The sequence below is a fragment of the Callorhinus ursinus genome, unplaced genomic scaffold, assembly GCF_003265705.2.
Source record: "Callorhinus ursinus isolate GAN/ISIS: 27379988/994484 unplaced genomic scaffold, GSC_fseal_2.0 scaffold56, whole genome shotgun sequence".
NCBI classification, from domain to species: domain Eukaryota; kingdom Metazoa; phylum Chordata; class Mammalia; order Carnivora; family Otariidae; genus Callorhinus; species Callorhinus ursinus.
In genome coordinates, this window is record NW_027397118.1 from 5,406,137 (window position 1) to 5,425,011 (window position 18,875).

General features: G+C 45.3%; 2 protein-coding genes across 10 annotated transcripts in view; one reads left to right on the top strand and one right to left on the bottom strand.

Moving 5' to 3' along the window:
* The window catches only part of BRD7 (bromodomain containing 7), a 42,335-nt gene extending 28,522 nt beyond the window's left edge, over window positions 1-13,813 (top strand). The window contains exons 7-17 of one of the 4 annotated variants that reach the window (XM_025852375.2): window positions 2,480-2,664; window positions 3,855-3,978; window positions 4,608-4,683; window positions 6,773-6,880; window positions 7,255-7,390; window positions 7,847-7,982; window positions 9,740-9,796; window positions 11,882-11,996; window positions 12,258-12,401; window positions 12,916-13,059; window positions 13,390-13,813. In XM_025852375.2, the coding sequence (XP_025708160.1) occupies window positions 2,480-2,664; window positions 3,855-3,978; window positions 4,608-4,683; window positions 6,773-6,880; window positions 7,255-7,390; window positions 7,847-7,982; window positions 9,740-9,796; window positions 11,882-11,996; window positions 12,258-12,401; window positions 12,916-13,059; window positions 13,390-13,445 (1,281 nt within the window). In that variant the 3' untranslated portion in view covers window positions 13,446-13,813. The remainder of the gene's footprint in view (window positions 1-2,479; window positions 2,665-3,854; window positions 3,979-4,607; window positions 4,684-6,772; window positions 6,881-7,254; window positions 7,391-7,846; window positions 7,983-9,739; window positions 9,797-11,881; window positions 11,997-12,257; window positions 12,402-12,915; window positions 13,060-13,389) is intronic. The other 3 variants (XM_025852376.2, XM_025852377.2, XM_025852378.2) reach the window with 3 other exon arrangements.
* Window positions 13,814-14,791: 978 nt separating this feature from the next.
* Window positions 14,792-18,875, bottom strand: part of ADCY7 (adenylate cyclase 7) — a 54,175-nt gene continuing 50,091 nt past the window's right edge. For all 6 annotated transcript variants that reach the window (XM_073884364.1, XM_025852404.2, XM_025852406.2 and 3 more), the window contains 4 exons: window positions 18,550-18,654; window positions 18,245-18,359; window positions 17,522-17,646; window positions 14,792-17,318 (listed from right to left, as the gene is read on the bottom strand). In XM_073884364.1, coding sequence (XP_073740465.1) covers window positions 17,172-17,318; window positions 17,522-17,646; window positions 18,245-18,359; window positions 18,550-18,654 — 492 coding nt within the window. In that variant the 3' untranslated portion in view covers window positions 14,792-17,171. The remainder of the gene's footprint in view (window positions 17,319-17,521; window positions 17,647-18,244; window positions 18,360-18,549; window positions 18,655-18,875) is intronic.

The window sequence follows — 18,875 nt, forward strand, 5'->3', positions numbered from 1 at the left end:
TAGATCATCTTGAGTTCACTCTTCTGATAGCGGTACTCCCAAGGGAGCCCAGCACACCCTTCCATGAATGGTGTCTTTTTAAAAGATCACTGGTTTTGAATGTTCAGTATAAAGATTGTAGAGCAGTCATTTATCATGTTTTTCATTTACACACAAATAGTGGCTATTAGTAGACATTTTTATAAAGAACGGACATAGTCGAATAACTTTTTTGATCTCCTAGATAAATACTAGAATGCTGCATTATACTACAAACAAAATAGTGCAAACTACTGTTTGTAGCATAGGGGCTTTAGAACCAAGGTCCGGGTCCTGGCTGCACCCTCGAGACGCCGAGTGACCTTGGCAGGCTGCGCAGCCTTGCTCAGCCGCGGTAGTCCTTACCTTGTGGAGTCCAGCAGCCGTGCCTGATGCGTGTGTAAGCACCTGAGTGTTAGCTGTGGCAGAGTCAAGCCCTTTAAGTCATTTAATGTTGTAAAATTGAGGACTGATAAATAGTATGCTGATTTGGAGACATCTTAATTATTTAAAAAAAAAAAAAACTTTCAAAGTAAAATGAAACTCAGCTTTTTCCAGTGATTTGTGTTGAAATTTAGAAGATTTCTCTAATTCTTTTAATTTTGTGTGTGTTTTTAAAAACTTCAAAATGTTTTTAATGTAGGTTCTACTTTATAAAATTCTAGAGTGGAAATAAAAAGATAACTGAGAACCTCATGATCTAAGCCCATTCATTTAACACCATTTATACTTGCAGTGTACAGCGAGCTTCTGATTTAGGTACTGGAGATAGAGCTGGCTAAGGAATTACCTAAGTGACGTACACAAGGGAAAACATAAATGGCCAATAAAAAGTTCCAGAGATAATCATACTCGTTAATATTTTTTAAGTATGTATTAAAATAAGACTTTTTTAAAAATCGGCAAATTTTTTTAAATACTGTTCAGTTTGATAAGGATTCAGAGAAACTTTCGAACACTGATATATACATTGATAAAACTTTTCTGGAGAGCAGTTTGGCAGTAAATATCAAAAGCCTGATGACCTAGTGTTTCCACTTCTAGGAATTTTTTTTTCTTTTTCAATATAGTTAACATACAGTATCGCTTTTGGGAATTTATCCTAAAGAGAGATTCTTAGATTTAGTTATAGTGATGTTCATGAGACTTTTATTTGTAATAGTGGAAACTTGGAAATAATGTAAATGTCCAATAGTGGAATGTTAATTAGACCATGGTACACAGGATAAAATACTATACACTTATTAAAAACATTTTAAAGAGTATTTAATGATATGGAGGGGAAATGATTGTAATTTATTAATGAAAAAAATTCATGTTACCAAATATTCAGTATAATTCTAATTAGCTAATATGTGCAGTGCTTAGATAAATACTGACATAATGATAAATTAACAAGGTTTGTATTTTCTCCTCTACCCAAATCTTTGTCTACAATGAAATATGTTACTTGGATAGTTTTAAGACTACCTTAAAATAAAAGATCAGTAAAAATAGCAGGTCCGCGTTCTGGAGGCTCTCATAGTCTGCATTGCTAATTCAGCAGTGTGATGAGACAGGGTGCCTCATGGGACCCCAGAGCCCTGGCCTTCATCACTGGTTCTATGACCTTAGGTGAGGCATTTAGCATTTCTGGGCTATGTTGTTCTTATTTGAATAACTTCTGGTCCTTTCCAGTTCTCAGTTTCTTTTATTCTGCAAAAGTCTTCCCTAGTGTTGCCATGCAGCCCTAAGGAGACTGCACTCCATATTTTATCCAGTGACAGTGCTCAGAGTTAAAAAGCAGAAGTCACTAGAAACAAATGTGCCTCCAGAAACCTCAAGCCCTTAACCACAAAGAAAATTTCACAGCATATCAATGCAGTGGAAAATTAAGTACATGTTTCACGAAATAGAAACAAGACTTCTTTGGTAAGAACATTATGCTTTCTGGGAAAGAAACTGTGCTAGCAACCTTTTATTCTCCTGGAAGCATGTTGTTTTCACACAGAGAAAAATGCCAGCGTCCTCAGTGGTTATCCTGGCATACCAGAGTATAAGGGTACTTCACATGTTCACATCCTCTAGCTTTTGAAACACCTGATAATTCTTAAATTTCAAAAGATAAGCCATTCTGTTAAATATAAAATTTAAACATGCTATTAAACTAAATTCTCCTTTTTAAAGTTAGTACTGCAAAGAATACTTAGTATTTATTCATTTTTTTCTCCTCTATGAATGTTTTGATGATGTAGTCAAGTTAAAAAGCATTCTCTTATGTTGGAAATTAAATGATCTGAATTGAAGGAATAGACTGTATTGCCCTGGTTCCCAAACATACTCTCTTGGTATAATTACATTTAATTGCTTTTCTTCCCTAGTTAATGACAGGGTAAGTGCAAACTCACATTGTGAGAAAGAAATGCATCACTTTAAAAAGTAATGACAAATATGCAATGAGACTATTCTTGAATATTTTTAGGAGAGGATTCAGAGCCTGAAGCAGAGCATAGAATTCATGGCAGACTTGCAAAAAAGTCGAAAGCAGAAAGATAGAACAGACACCTCGCAGAGTGGGGAGGACAGCGGCTGCTGGCCAAGAGAAAGGGAAGACTCTGGAGATACTGAAGCACAAGCCTTCAAGAGTCCCAATAAAGAAAACAAAAAGTAAAAAACTTTGGAATATTTAAGTTAAACTATCTTTTTCAGACCAGTAAAGGGGAAAAATCCTGGTTCAGTGCCTGCCTTGAGAAGAACAAGTCGAGGTCTACCCGTGGTTGGTTGGTTTTCCGCAGGAAAGTCCATTTCAGTGATATGATCCCCGTCTTCTCCTACAAAGCATTGTATGGAATTGTTTAAACATAGTTCAGAAAACAGTTCTGAATGTGTATTCTTATGAAAGTAGTTAAACCAATAAGTTATCTTTAGGGACTTATTAGTGAAATTTATTGAAATAGAACTCTGTAGTTGTTACCTCATTCCATAAAGGAGTTGAAACCGTAAATTCATAGGTGAAGCTACTTCCTAAACAGATGGGCTGTTGCTGAGGTGTTGCGTGTTTTCCACCAGACATCATGTGGTAGGAGCGATAACTCAGTACTGGTTTCCCCCTACCCGCCCCGGCAGCCCCGGGCATGGCCGGACACAGCTGTGGCCACCTGGTCACACCACTGACTCACTAAGCAGCCCTGAGCCCCCCCCGCATCTCACTGTCAACTCTGGAAGAGGGTTCTAGTGAATAGGCTGGGTTTCTGCTGGTGTAAGGCAAGGAGAGTAAATTTGTGATATTTTTATTGTATTTCTAATATTTGTATGATTCAAATGTATTTTTTTAAGATTTTATTTATTTGACAGGGAGACAGCAAGAGAGGGAACACACGCGGGGGGAGTGGGAGAGAGGGAAGCAGGCTTCTCGCGGAGCAGGGATCCCGATGTGGGGCTCGATCCCAGGACCCTGGGATCATGACCTGAGCCAAAGGCAGACATGTAACGACTGAGCCACCCAGGCGCCCCCATATATATTTCATTTTAAATTTAGAAACTGGACTTTAAAAAGAAAATGATCTGTCCCTCCCCCTTCAAAATATGTTTGAGGTAGAGTCCATTTGTGTGACTGTATCGAGAAAAATGCTCAAGACAAATAGCTCTGGACACACAAAGGCGAGAGCTAAGCAGGGTGTTGGGTTGGCCTGGCTATGAATGTGCTCCGGGCTCTGCTGGGCCCCCGAGGAACAAAGCTCTGCTTGGCGACCGTAGTGCAAATGCCTCCAAATTGAGTTGTGCTCCTGTTTGGAATTCATTTTAATGTTTTTATCTTATCTTTTTTTTTTTTACTTAGTATTAATGTATGTTTTCAGGAAAGACAAAGATATGCTTGAAGATAAATGTAAGAGCAATAATTTAGAAAGAGAGCAGGAACAGATTGACCGCATCGTTAAGGAATCTGGAGGAAAGCTGACCAGGCGGCTTGTTAATAGCCAGGTGACAGGGCTTTTTCTTTCTTTTCACTACCTATTGTCTGGTTGTCTGGGGCTTGCAGTTTTCAGATTGCTTGTGCACTTTTAACCCATACCATACCTGCCAAAGAGCGGTTCAGTACAACACCCGGAGAAGAAAATTGTAATAATAAATTTGTAAAGTACATAATGAATCTTTTCCTCTGTTACTAGATTTTAGTGACGTTAATGTGTTCTAAACTTGGAAAATGAACATTTATACTCTGGTCTCTTGAAATCATTGTTTAGCACATTGGTTTTAAAACCAAATGGATTAATACGTGACTTTCGACAGGTCACTCCCCTCCCCTGATCTCCAGTATCTTCCTTTTTTAATAGAGTGGGCAGAACGGAGGGGCCCGAAGGCCCCGCACAGCTCTTTACCAGCCTGAGGTTTCCCTAACCTTCATTTCTGCAGCCTGTTAGCCCTTGTGTGTATGGAGCGAGGTGGGAAAGTCAGTATCCAAGTGTAACAGTAGCAACTCATAATATTGGTTTGGCTAAATTTAAGGCTTTCTAGTATGAGAGAGATATATATATATGTACGTGTACTTGCATGTGAATGTGGTAAATATAAAACGGTTTACCACATTTGAATACTTTGGGTCATTGCAGTGTGAATTTGAAAGGAGAAAACCAGATGGAACAACAACGTTGGGGCTTCTCCATCCTGTGGATCCCATTGTAGGAGGTAAGTTCACAGATCAGAATGTGCATGAACTTGCTGTTTGGCAACGAGCAGTAGCCCGGGTGAACATTTTAAAACAGCAGGCTTGATACTGAGCAATCCAGCTGTATCGTCATCCCCAAAGAACTTGGCTAGACATTGTGTATTTTGTGCTAATAGCTAGCCCGGCTTTACCTCGTCTTAAAGCAGGTACTGTAGAGATCCACTGTTCTTTAAAATACAAAGTCCTTGGAATACCAGACCCACCATCAAAGCCAAAAAATGATGTAATTTCTAGCCCTGGCTCTAAGAGACTATGTATGGATGCTCCGTTATTTCAGGAGGTATCGCAAAACCCTCTTATTACAACATAATAAATTTGACTGGCTTTCTAAATTTCAGTGAATAGAGCAAATATATATGCCCTGTAGTACCTTAGTAGTCATGGAATAACATGCCTGATGACACCACGTCTTCCACTGTGGTTGGTAGAAAGTTGGTAAAGGTTCGGAGGCATGGCTTTAGAACCCCGATCGTATTTTTATTTTCTCAGATGGTACTTTAATGGCGATAGTATAGGGAATAGTTTGAAATTTGATGTAAGAAAAAGAACTTTTTGTCATTCATCTGAGGGGGAGGGAATCATGTGTCAGGATAAGCAAAGGTGAGAATGTTATTTTGTAAATACCCATTTTCCTGCCGCCGTTACGAGAGCAAGCATTGGGCATACGGAGACGAATGATGACGCTTCGGGGAACAGTCTCCAGGACTTAGCATTTTGCTGCGGGCAAGGCCTGGGAGCTGGAAGTGGAGCGCGGTGTGTCATAGGGGACAGACCAGGAGGCATGCGTCCCTTCCCCTTCTGTCTGTGGGTGGGCAGTGGAGGCACGAACACCAGTCACTGCGTGAAGAGCTGCCACTCGTCTGCCTTGAAGAGGGCAGCTGTGACAGGACACAACAGAAGGGACCCGTCTAGTGTCTGGGGGCCAGAGAAGGCTTCCTTATTCCTTAGCAAGGTGATGCTTAGGTTGGTCCCAAAAAAGTGAGTGAGGGTGAGGGCCTGGGGGTACGAGACATCGAAGCAGCCGGGAAGAGCCAGATGCATTTGAGGGCTAACCGGGGAGCCTCTTAGTGTCTTCGCACGTTGTACTCCGCTCTCAAAACGCCGGTGGAGTTCCTTCACTTAGAAGTGGAACTGGTGCTGTCTGGGGGGAGAAAAAAAAAAAAACTCACTTTTTGCTTTTATGTGAACTTTTCATAGTAGAAGTTTATATGGTCTTGGATCAAAGGAAGTGCTGCCAGACTGAGAACATGTGCTTTCTAGTATAGCTATGGTGGAAATTTGGTGGGAAGGAGATGCAACTAACAATTTAGGGGACACCTTAAGATCTGCCCCTTTCTTTGTGTCCAGCGGTCTGTCTGCCCTTGCTCTGCTGCCTTGCATTTCTGGCTCCTGGAGGCAGGGTCAATGTGGCCCAGGCCCAGCTGGCTCCGCACGTGGCAGCAGCCTCCGAAGAGCCAGCATCCTGGTGTAAGGTGCAGGCTTTGCCCCTGTTGTTTCTCAGCTTCTTCTTCCTGCCAAATTCCAGACTGCTTGCTGAGAGGGAGAGAAGACTCATTTTAGGTGTGCCACCTTCCTTACTAGTGCTTTCAGTTTATCACCATGGGCACCTGTGGCCGCAGCCTCTGTTCTGTTCCAGGGTGGAATAGCATGCCTCGTAGATACCAGTTTTTCCTGAATAGATTATGAGTTCTTGTCTTTAATCAGGTGTTTTTCCTTAGTCTTTTGCTAAACTTTTCTGCTGGTTTACTTCCATCAAAATAAAGTTTTCAACTTTTAAATCCTTAATTTTTTTTAAGCAAAATGCGACGTGATTATAAAGAATTATAAGAAACAGTAGAGCATAATGAAAAGGACCAGATTCAGGTCCTGGCTACATTCCTCCCTTGCTGAGATTTTCGTAGGTGAAAGATGGGTGTACGAAGGGCCACCCAGGCTCCTGGACAGAGTCACATAGACGCCATGAAGCAGTGTGCGTGCAGACAGCCCGCAGAGCGCCCCCAGGGCTCCTTATCACGTGCACCTCCCACACCAGGCCCACTCTTGTTTCAGAACCAGGTTACTGCCCTGTGAGACTGGGAATGACAACTGGAAGGCTTCAGTCTGGAGTGAATACTTTGCAGGGGTTCAAAGAAGACAAAAGGAACAAAGTCACTCCAGGTAAGGCTTCATGTTTCTCTCCTCACTCCAGCAGTTAGGGGGGTAGAAAAGCATAATTACCATTTCTTTAACTCTCTTGGTGGTAGTTTGGCAACATGAATCAGCTGTTTTATTAACTTCGGAAGAAACTGAAAAATCAGCTATTAATATTCAAAATGAGTTTTGTGCTTTCTTTCCTCTGTCTCCCCTTTGTGGGGAAAAAGTCACTTGAGTAGTGACTTCCCAAGGATCCGGGAGGGGAAGTAGCTACCTTGGATTTGTTACACCAGTCAGTGAGGTAATAAAATTAGAAGGGAATGATCTTTAATAAAACAGAAATTAGATTGACATGCAAGTGAAAGAACAGTACTGTAGTATTTGATTTCTGTCCACAGTGTTATACTTGAACTACGGACCCTACAGTTCTTATGCTCCACATTATGACTCCACATTTGCAAATATCAGCAAGGACGATTCGGATCTGATCTATTCAGCCTATGGGGAAGACTCTGATCTTCCCAGTGATTTCAGGTAAATGACCAGTTCTTCATATCCGGAATGCCACGTTCTTCTGAAACACTGATAGACCCGTGTATATCCAAGGGGTGTGGTCCGAACCGGAGGTGTAACCTTGAGACTCTTAGTCCACATGTAAGTCCTGAGGTGAATAAGGTCACCTTAGGGAAGAAGCAAAGAGCAGGAGTAAGTCCAGGACTGAGCCCTGGAGCCTCCGTCATTGAGAGAGTTTTATTTCTCTTGGAAGGTTTCCCCAGGAGCATTTCATGTCACTGTGTTCTTGATATTGTTTAGTTCGCTCAAGATGATAAAGGTAAATCTATAAATAGGGTGTTGTACCTAGACGGGAATTTTTACACCATGGCGTGTAAATTAAGGCGCGTCTGACAGAAACAGTTGGCTGGGATAGGAAGATTCAGCCGACGGAAGTGATTTATATGGAAGTGACATTCCCAACACTCTCTCTTTCAGCATCCATGAGTTTTTGGCCACGTGCCAGGATTATCCCTATGTGATGGCAGACAGTTTACTGGATGTTTTAACAAAAGGAGGCCATTCTAGAACCCTGCAAGAGTTGGAGATGGTAAGAAGGCTGCTAAAGAAACGGGTAATTCATTATTGGCTCTTAGTATTAGTCACTCAGTGTTATGAAACCATGGGAGTCACCAGGGTGACAGCTGAGCTGCATTCCCCTGAAAAGCCAGGCCGGCTTGGGTGGGGACCGTGGGTGGAGGACAATGAACGGAAACGGGTAAGTCAGCTACCAGGGTCTGTGAGGGCCAGGAGACTGTCATTATCTCCCAATCTTGGGAATGTAGGAATCAGAATGGGGTTGACGACTCAGAAGTCAGCTGGTGCTGTGTACCCTAACAAAAAAGGAAGTTCCACTGGCTTGGAACTGAATTGACTAAAATGATAGAGAATGTTCTTTTCTTTATTACTCAGTAAGAACACAGTGATGGGGCCACAAGGAAAAAAGCTTCCGCTTTGCTCTGTTATTAACACTTGTAACCTGTCTCCAGTCCAATCGGACATAGTTCATCTGGAATAATTCACACCCTCGGTTCCAAGATTAGAACCAGAAAATGTTCCTCCTGATAAGTAGAAGAGAGTCCAGCTCCAGAATGTCCTTGTCACCATAGTTAGAAGAACCCTGTGTCTCTGGGGGTCCTAGCTCTTCCCGAGGGCTGTGGCCGCCGCCACCTTGTCCTCTGCCGCATGTGGCTGCCAGTCCCTGGGTGACTCTCAGCAGTGCTGAGTCAGCACCTCACATTCAGTGAGAATTGCTGTACATGCAGGCTTTGCGCAGGAACGGCTTTCCTCATGTGACCTAAAAAACATGCCACTGCTCATCTGTTCAGAAATATTTTTCCTTTGACCGTCCCAACAATCTGAATTAATTGTCTTGAGCTAAAATTGAATAGCTTTCATTTGGTTGGTAGGGCAGTAGATTTCAGATCTAAAGTTTCTCTGTCCATTGATCCAGCAGTTCTCAGACTATATCTTAGAAAATTTAAAAAAGTTGTATATAAGGATACCTTGTTTATAATTTAAAAGAATTGGGAATTGGTTAAAAAATCATAATACAACCTTTCAAAAAAAAGATCACATCATCATTGATTTTGGAGCATGATACATTTGCCTGTTGTTTAGGTATACGTGATCTCTGACGGCTAGGATTATGGGAAGCTTTCACATTCTCCATAGCGTTTGAATATTTTACAGTAATCCTCTGCTATCCGAGAATATTGCTCTATTAATGCAAATTAGTCCCTAGAGTGCCTCCTATTTTCTCCTTGCCACAGATTTTCCTGTTGTTGAAAACCGACTCCATTTAGTAGGTATTTCTCTGCTATTTACCAGATACCTTCATATATATATATATATATATATATATATATACACACATATATAGCTTTTTGCTCAGGAACGGAAAGATCATTCTTGGAGTTACCAGTAATAGGTACTCTTGACTCTCAAACACTCTCAAAATGCCACTTATTGGGGCGCCTGGGTGGCTCAGTCATTAAGCGTCTGTCTTCGGCTCAGGTCATGATCCCAGGGTCCTGGGATGAAGCCCTGCATCGGGCTCCCCGCTCTGTGGGAAGCTTGCTTCTCTCTCTCCCACTCCCCCGCTTGTGTTCCTGCTCTCACCATCTCTCTCTTGCTGTCAAATGAATAAATAAAATCTTTTTTAAAAAAAAATGCCACTTATTATATCTAATTTGTTTTAGGTTTAAAAAAATTCCAGTAATCCATATTCTTATTCTTTGCCTTGAAGCTCCTAATATTTTTTTATTTTCCTTGATATTTACCTCTTTAATATATTTTTTAATAAAAAGCTGTCTGTCTTTATACTTCTAGCCGTCACCTGAAGATGAAGGCCAGACAAGGATCCTTGACCCAGCAAAAGAAATGGAGGTGATTATATTTTATTCTTCATAAAAAGTATTTAAATGGAGGATAAGCTAAAAGGCCTAAGTGATAAAGCTTTGTTTTAAAAGAGCATTATTTATTGCGTATCTCCGTAAATAAAGCAGTCTCTGCGTGTGGGGGGCGGGGCAGCAGCTAGGGCAGCACGCAAGCATGGGAGCCTGGAGGCCAGCCTTGGGACCGCACAGCGTAAATGCACACATTGTAGGAACACGGGTTGCAGAGGCCAGCTGCTCTGCATGGCCAAGGCGGCCCTCACAGAGTGCGTGCTGGGCCAGCTGGGCCGGGAAAGATAAAGAGACATTCTCCCAGCAGGCGGTGGGAAGTGGGCCGAAACTGTATGTATAGTCACAGAAGCAGACATGCATGGACGGGGCCCGTGTGCGGAGAGCACAGTCGACGTGTGAGCGTGGGGTGCCTGGGCGGAGGAGGGGAGGTGGGGAGGCCTGCATGGGTGAGGCCCTGATGACACAGAGGCTGCAGGATGTGCCAAGAAGCTGAGATTTTACCCCAGAAGACAGGAAGCTCTGAGGAAACGAGGGGAGAGGGGCTGGAGGAGGGGACCCAAAGAGCTCCGGGGCTTGTCTGAGCAAAACACTGACGAGCGTGGCAACACAGAGGAAGGGGCTAAAGATAGACAGTAAAGACGAGTACAGTAGAAGTCAGGTCCACAGGACCTGGTGCATGAGGTAGCTCGTGGCATCATGAGCTCCCATCACAGTGTGGGGAAAGGGGCTCCCCTCCAGCAGGAAGAGAAGCTGTACTTGGCGTCCCACACGGGGGTGACTGGGGACATTGTTGGGGCGGCGGGGGATTCCCAGATCTGGGTTGCAGGTGTGCAGGTCTGGAAGTTGTTGGTGTAAAGGGAGAGTTTCACTATAGTCATTCAAGTGAACGAGATTGTCCAGAGAGAACACTGGGTAAAGGCTGAAGGACAGAACCTTGGAGAAGCCCAGTAGGTGAGGTAGAAAAACCACGAAAAGAAGGACATGCAGGAAGGACCCCAGCGAGAGGAGAGTGGAGGCTGTCATTTGTAACCTTCATCAGAGCGGGGTCAGCAAAATGATGGCGACAGAGGTAGGCGGCAGAGAGCTAAATGAGTGGAGGAAGCAGGGACGTGAGGGCAGACAGATGTGAGCCCAGTAACTGAGGGGAAGGAGAACTTGAAGATGAGCTCAAGGAAGGATAGATGTAGGTGTGAATGGTACCCACAGAACCATGTTTGCAAGGAATGAGGCCCCAGCAAGGTCATGTGCTTAGTGAGGGGGCAGGAATGCAAGAAATCTTGAGAATGGGAAAGGAGGCTGGGTAAAAAGTAGGGTGGTGGGGGCTCCGCAGATGGCAAGCCATAAGTATATACTGAGAGTTTCTCCCCACACGCTCTTAGCCATAAGTAGGTAGAGAGATCGGGGGTTCACATAAACATCTATAATGTCATGCCCCAGCATCTAAATGAAACCATTGATTTCTGGTGGTTTGTTATCTGGGCTCATTTCTTCCTCAAAAGCAGTGTTGAGGTTATGGAAACTCTGAGTCTTGTCATTCCAAAAATACAACTCCACCCATTTTAGGATTTTGTTTCTCCCATGTAATACTGACAGCCTGGCTTTGGGGCCAGGAGGTGACCCAGGAAGTATCTCATGCTCGAACTCTACTGTGGGAGTGCAAGCATCCACACTGGGGGCCAAAGCATGGCCTGTGAGTCCCAGAGGAAACTTGATGAGACCACCAGATTGCTCTTGGAAACAGGAGGCATTGTCCCAACCAGAAGCTCTTCGTGGCATAGGCAGTACCAAGGCTCTCGTTCCTTTCATCTTTGGAGTAGCTGCCAGATGGAACAAAGGATGGGTGTTTCGTAAGACACATCATTTCAGGAACGGAAAGTATGCATTTGTGGATAGTGTTTGGCCCAGATTGGGGAATGGCACTTTGCAAGTATTCTGGGAAGACGGTTTTGTAGGTATCAAAATTGTAACTCCAAAGTAAATAGGTGGAATAACTTGGCCTGTAAACACAGACCATCTTAATAATTTCTCATTCTAGCAAGCCCAAATAATTGCTTTTTTTTTAAAGCAGATTACCGAAATAGAGCCAGCAGGCCGTTTAGATTCCAGTAATCAGGACCGGCTCACAGCACTGAAAGCAGTAACAAATTTTGGTGCTCCTGTTGAAGTTTTTGACTCTGAAGGTGAGTGTCACTTCATATCCCGGGCAGTCAACGATTTAATGTCACATTAGTCCAGTTTGACATAGCCATTCACCACAGGAAGATCTTGGCTGGCCGTGCTTCCGTGAAGAGTAAAGCATGTCTCTGGTATTAATTTCATTGAGGAGAGAAGACTAGCCAATAAATAGCAAAACCCCAGAGCATAGGACTCACTTTACTGCACAAGATCAAACATAAGTGTGTTCATGTTTTCTTTAGTGTGTTTTTGTTCGTACCACACAGAAGCTGAAATGTTCCAGAGGAAACTTGATGAGACCACCAGATTGCTCCGAGAGCTCCAGGAAGCCCAGAACGAGCGCCTGAGCACCAGACCCCCTCCCAACATGATCTGTCTCTTGGGTCCCTCTTACAGGGAAATGCATCTCGGTATGTTACGCCTCCGGTAAGAGGAGAATCAGGGGATACTTAAAGGGAGAACCTTCTGAGAAGTGGTACTACTGTCAGCAGAGCTGAAGTGAACCATGGATGGTTTCTTTTTTGAACAATGTGGGGGTTGGGGGTGCCGACTGACCTCCCTCCTCCCCCACCCCACGCAGTTGAAAATCCACGTGTAATTTTTGACTCCCCCCAAACTTTACTGTAATAGCCTTCTGTTGACTGGAAGCCTTACCTACAAACAACTAACATGTATTTTGTACATCACATGTATTACATACTGTTTCTTACAGTAAAGCTAAAGAAAATATTAAAAATGAAGAGAATAGGTTTACAGTCCTGTATTTATCCACAAAAAAAAAAAAAATCTGTGTATCTTCTGTGGACCAGTACAGCTCCAACCCCTGGTGTTCCAGGGTCAACTTCCTATTGCTCTTTTGGGTTTTGTTTATTATTATGTAAAGGAACCACGTTTTAACACCTAGAACTGTTTTCTTTTCCCTAGCTGAACAGGTAACCAACAATCTGAAAGAACTTGCGCAGCAAGTCACTCCAGGCGACATTGTCAGCACATACGGAGTTCGAAAAGCAATGGGGATTTCCATCCCCTCCCCCATCGTGGAAAACAACTTTGTAGATTTAACGGAAGGTACATGCCCTGTGTGTCTGGGAGGATGGAGGACTGTTGTGAGTTAAAGGAACATCAGTCCTCTCCCCTCAAGTAATATTGGAAAGATTTTTGTCTCTGCATGTTGATATTGTATAAACTTTTTATTAATTCTTTAGACAAGACGTAAAGGAAATAAAGATTTGACACATTTGCAAAAAAAACCCTACAATGATACCCTAGTAGTATATCTAGTCTTTAACCTTGAACATGGTAAAGAAGGGCTGTCAGCACTTATTCTTTTGGATGGTACCTTTACCTTTTAATTAAAAGGGAAAAAGTGCTGAATGAGGCCGTAACTTTTCCTTTCAGATTTTGAAGAACCGAGAAAGACTGATGTTGCCGAGTGTGGACCCAATGGGATTTGAAGCTCACTGGTATTTCATTATATATTCTGTACATATTTTTTTCATTCTTAACTTGGAAATGCTTTTCAGAAGATACTGAATATTTGTAAATTGTGTTTTTAATTAAACTTTGGAACAATTAATTTTAATGTTCCAGAGATTGGACTTGTATTAGGTAATAAAGCTGAGCCTGGGACTATGAGCTGTGTTGTGCTGTCAGCTGAGTTGCTCCCTGACCTTTCCCCAGCGCTGAAGTGATAGAGAAACACTTAGGAAATAAAACAGCCTTTTCAGGACCCTTCGTTAAAAGCAGCAAGTCCCCCAAATAATTGAACTCCCTCGTTTTACCACATTTGTCAGAACTCCTCATTAAAGAAATTATAACCAAAGAGTTCCGACTTAGATGATTTATTCAAAGAAGGGCCTCGTGAGGAAGGACTAGGAGGGACTCTGACCTGTTGCCATCCGGAGTGGGCCTGGGCACGGTGAAGTCGGAATGACAGGGCCACTTCCTTAGGGCACACACGGGACCGGAGCTCAGACTCTTCTCTAAAATCCCCATCCAGTGAGATTTTCCATCATTATACCATGAAAACAAATACTAGTAGATTCTAAAATTCTTAAGTGTATGTCCCCTGCATACCTGATGGGAATGATGTCCTATAGAAGGATGAGGACGAGGTACCTCCCCTATGCCACCCTCTCTCTCCCCCAACCCCCCAAAATCACACCAGGAGTTTCACAGTACTAACCTATCTGTGGTCCTGTTTGGTTTATTTTTTCCATTTTTGAGAGGGTCACTTAGAACTACAGTAAAAGGAGAAGCCAGATAAGAAAAGGAATCACAGAGCTTAAAGGAAAGTTTACGTTTCTGTTTACTGTTTCTCCCGAGCCACTTGTGCCTCAGCATGTCCCCTGAACTGAGAGTCCTCTAATTTTATCTGAACTACAAAGGTCGGCTGCTTGAGCAGGTAATGGAGTAGGAGACCAGGAGACATGAGGTCCTCTTCCATAACCAGGCACCACGCAGCAGCCTGCTTCAGGAAACCTTGCTTGGGTTATGCAGAGCCCTTGTAAGAGAGACCCCCTTTCCTCTCCCCCGCCCCACCCCCCCACCCCCCACCCCCGGCTGGGAGCCTTTTTATTTCCCTGACTTTGAAAACGAACATTTAGCAAGAACAAGTGGGGTGAAGGAAAACTGATTCTCCACGACGACCCATTCTTAAAAACCTACTAAAAATCACATGCCAAAAGAACTTCAAAATTGTTCAGTTATGTATTTCAAGTCTTTTTAGAGTTTAATCTTCCGATTATAATTCAGGCAGTGATTTTCTTAAATAGACCAAGAAAACTGAAATTCAAAACACTTTAGGACATTTTTTTCCAAATTGCTGATTTAATATATGAAAGGCTGAACAAAGTAGAAACACTGGTACTTTATAAAAATGAAGTATAACATTTTGAAACAAATGTTACAGATCTATAAATATTCAGCATACAGAGTAATTCCTAGTTATTCGGATGTACCCTCTCAAAACCTGTTTTTGGACATGACCTATTATATACACCATGTACACAGTGGTTAATGATCTTCTTTTCTTAATTTTAATGAGTAAACCAGAAAATGTCAGGTGTGACTTTCACTAGAGCCGGGGAGGCCCCCTTCACGCCAGCCCGTGACCCCTAGGAAAGGTCAGTGTTAGAAAAGATACTTGTCCTCTCATAAAACAGAATGACACCTGTGAGGAAGGGGCCTGGCCCCTGGAAAACACACTAAGCAAATGTGACTGCAGGTGCCTTTTAGGGTCCGTTCCACACAATAGTTGGCACATCAGAAACTCAAAACTTCCAAAAATGTGCTTATCGGAGCACCGTGCTTGAGTTGGAAATAAAAAGGACTGGATTTCTGTTGCGGGAGGAAAAAAGTAATTTAATATTGCGAGAGTAGAAGTAGGCCCACCTCAGAGAGACCCAGCATGCCAAGGTGTGTCCGGTATTGTATCCGTGACAGAACCTTCCTGACCTCCGAGGAGAGCCCTGCCAAGAGGCCCTGGTCGCTGCCGATTTACCTGTCCGGGTCGCAGTGTAGTACTCACCCGAAACCAGCCCTTTATATGAAAAGTTGGTGCAGAAAAGCAGTTTTTAAGTGAGGTTACCCCTTAACAGCATTTTTGCCGTAAAATTCCTTTGTACAGCAAGTTCCTGTGATTCATTCATCTCTCTCCCAGTGACACGCAAGCCTCAGCCGCTAGCACATCTGGCTTCACTGGGCAAACGAGATAAGCCCCTTCTCAGGCTGATAAGCCCCAGACGTGGCCTAAGCAGACAGCGGGTTCAGCTTCAGTCCTCCCTGCTCTTGGCTGCAACCCTGTGTCCGCTTTTGAAGCTTCCCATACGCAAGATTTCCTGTAATGGCTGGGGGCTCCCGGAGGACCCCGAGCTGGGAATCCTTGCTCTGCAGTGAAATGCAGCTGTGTGAGAAACCCCGGGCGCGCACTCTGGTGATGAGGCAGCAAAGCTGATCCAGAAAAAGGAATAGGCAGTTTGGTTCCTTCTCACCTGGAAATACAACTCAAGCTGACTTCTGAGTCTTTTGAGAACTGAAGCTCTGTGAGACGCATCTCGCGAACCTGGCATTTCGCACTTGCCTTGATTCATGCGGTTCAGAGCAAGACCAGCCCAGCATTTCCGAGCGGGCTGGCTTCCCACATACGGGAACCTCTTTGCGCGCTCATGTGGAGCAGAAGCTTTTCATTTTGAAGCTCAAGTTAGGTGTGAGGACTAAAGGAAGGAAGTGCTACAGGTTGTCTGTGTCCTGTCTGCACAGATTCCATTCCTTTCCACCACAGAAGCTAAGATTTAGCGGAAGACTGCAGGGGAGAGCCCCAGACATGGGGGAGCAGTCGGGGAGGGGCTAGGAGGTGGTGCCTCATTTCCTGAGCCACGCCACTGCCTGCCTTCTTGCCGTGAGCCACACTCCAGGCCCAACCACCCCCGGCTGGGCCGATACAGAAACGGACACCGGACGGCAGGTTCTCCTTCGGTGTCAGTGGTTAAAAAGACAGTACGCTGGAGGGAAGAGACTTTGTCTAGCATCTAAGAAGTCATTAAAAAGGATAAAACCTCCACCAATCGTATAGCCATTTAAAACATACGCTAGAGATGACAAGAGGTAGCAAATGTCCGCTGTGGTTTTTCCTCCCTACTGTGTGAAACCACAGTTGAAAACGGCCTTTTCACCTCTGTTTGCCAGAATGCCTGTGTGAGCAATGCAGAATCCTGTGGCTGATCCGCTGGGGCAAAAAGGAGTACCCAGCCCATCCCGGACAACTCGTCCTAGTTCCGTACCTAGAAAAGACCGGGCCCGCGTGTGCAGCTCACAGGCCAGGCAGGGTATGTACGGCTCATGCTCCGAGATCGCCACAGCAGCAAGGGGACTGAGCAGCTGAGCCTCATGAGGGAGCCTGTCCACGCTGTCTAGAGGCTGCGGTGCAGACTCAGATGGCACAGAGATCCTGGCTACCTGTGGGTGGCAAGGCTCCGTGGTCACCTCAGGCAAGGGTCTGATGCATGTTCCCAGAAATCCTGTAGCACAAATCCGAGGAAGCTACGCATAGCCATCTGCAGGGGTAGTGACAACCAAACCCTTGGAATGCCTTTGTGACTGGCGTGGGGCTGAGTGCTCCCCTTGGCTTGTCTCAGGGAAGGAAATCCGCTTCCAGCATGTTCTGCACCTACCAGAAGCCCTCAGTTGAGTCCCAACCCTTGGAACTTGGCAGTGTCTGTACAGACAAAGTAAGTCCTCAGCTCGCCTTTGCCTTTGACGTTGATCAGTCCCCGGCACTCGCAAGAATAACCTAGTCCCTGGAGGATGGTGCATGTCTCTTCAGTAACCTGAAAAGAAAAGGCCGACAGTCCTGGGAAGCAGGAAGAACACCCGCTGTGGGGGGTCAGGCAGAAACCAGCCCCAAGCAGCACACGTCTGGTGTCCCTGAAGCACGTCAGGGCTGGAGTCACATTGCTGACCGATGCCCGGGTCCCCGCGCCTCTGCGAAGTTCCTCCCCCTGTGGTCATAGTTTCCCCAGCTGGGTTGTACCTGGATCTTGCCAAGTTCTCCAGTGCTCTCCATCCGGCTGGCAACGTTGACCGTGTTTCCCCAGATGTCATACTGAGGCTTTCGTGCCCCGATCACTCCAGCAATCACGGGCCCGTGGTTTATGCCTGAAGGGGACATTTGCAGTTGGCGGGTCAGGGAGGCCAAGCCTGAGGCTCTGCCCTTAGCAGCAGCCACAGAAAACACTGACCAACACTGACCAACCTCTGAAATGGCTAGAGAGCGCTTCCCAAGCCCATGACAGGAGTGCTCATTTGGGGTGCGTGAGAGGCACTCCCCGGGTGGCCCTCTTCCGGCTGCTTGCTCCAGAAGTTGGGCTGCAGTTAGCACTTTTCTAGTATCTGCTCATCTCCCAACCAAGAACAAACAGGCTGTGAGCACCAGCCCTGTAGCTAACACGGAGTAGTTTGGTCAATAACTTGGCTTTGTTCTCAGGACGTTGTAAGGTTTAAAGAAAGTGATTTTGGGGTTCTCCATTTTCTGTAGGGTTCTGTTTCTATCTACTCAAAACTTCCAAAGCTAACTTTATAAACAATGCCAAGAAAGAGTAATTGCCCTGTCGCCAGCGTTGCAAGGCCAAGAAGGCATTCTCAAGGCTTTCCCGCTAGACGGGGAAGTGCACCGTCAGGCCTGAGCGTGCGCTTGCCAGGAGGCATGGGCCCCAGCCGCCCTCCCCGAGCCCGGCCCCGCTTTCTGGGCCCTCACCAACTCGGAGGCGGAAGGAGTTGAAAGAATGCCGGTTGATGCCGTCCAGCTTGCTCATCAGGGCGATGCTGAACTCCACCATGATGCCAATGTGCGCGTACTGCCGCTCCAGGTCCTGCGGGACAGAGCGCTGCGCACGGGAGCCGCAGGTCCCCTGCCCCGACTTCCCGCCTGCACCGCGTGTCAGGCCGGCAGGAGGCTGAACTGTGAGGGCCTCTGCCCCTCCCTCATAGGACAGGCCTGGGACCTGCTGAATCCCCCCTAGCGGGGGACTGGGACATGAGGCCACCAGCTCAGCTCAGTACCTGGTTCTCAGTCCCTGAGGGGCTGCTGAGCCCCGCGGCTGCCATGTACGTGCTGCCGATGGTCTTGATCTTCTCCACGCTGCTGAACTTGGGCTTTAGGAGCAGCTGCGGGACAAAAGGGACACCCCGAGGTCTGAGAAGGGGTGGGGTCCCTCCCACCACTGCTCCTAATGCCGACATTTCTCACGTTCGGCCTTCCCTTGTGAGTGGACAGCCGAGTCCATGCAGGGACGAGGTCTCTGGTTCTGTCCCTGCTGCCTGGTCCTCCTATTCGCGTCAGGACTCTCATTCTTAAGGAGCAAGCACAGCCCAACAGGATCTACCCA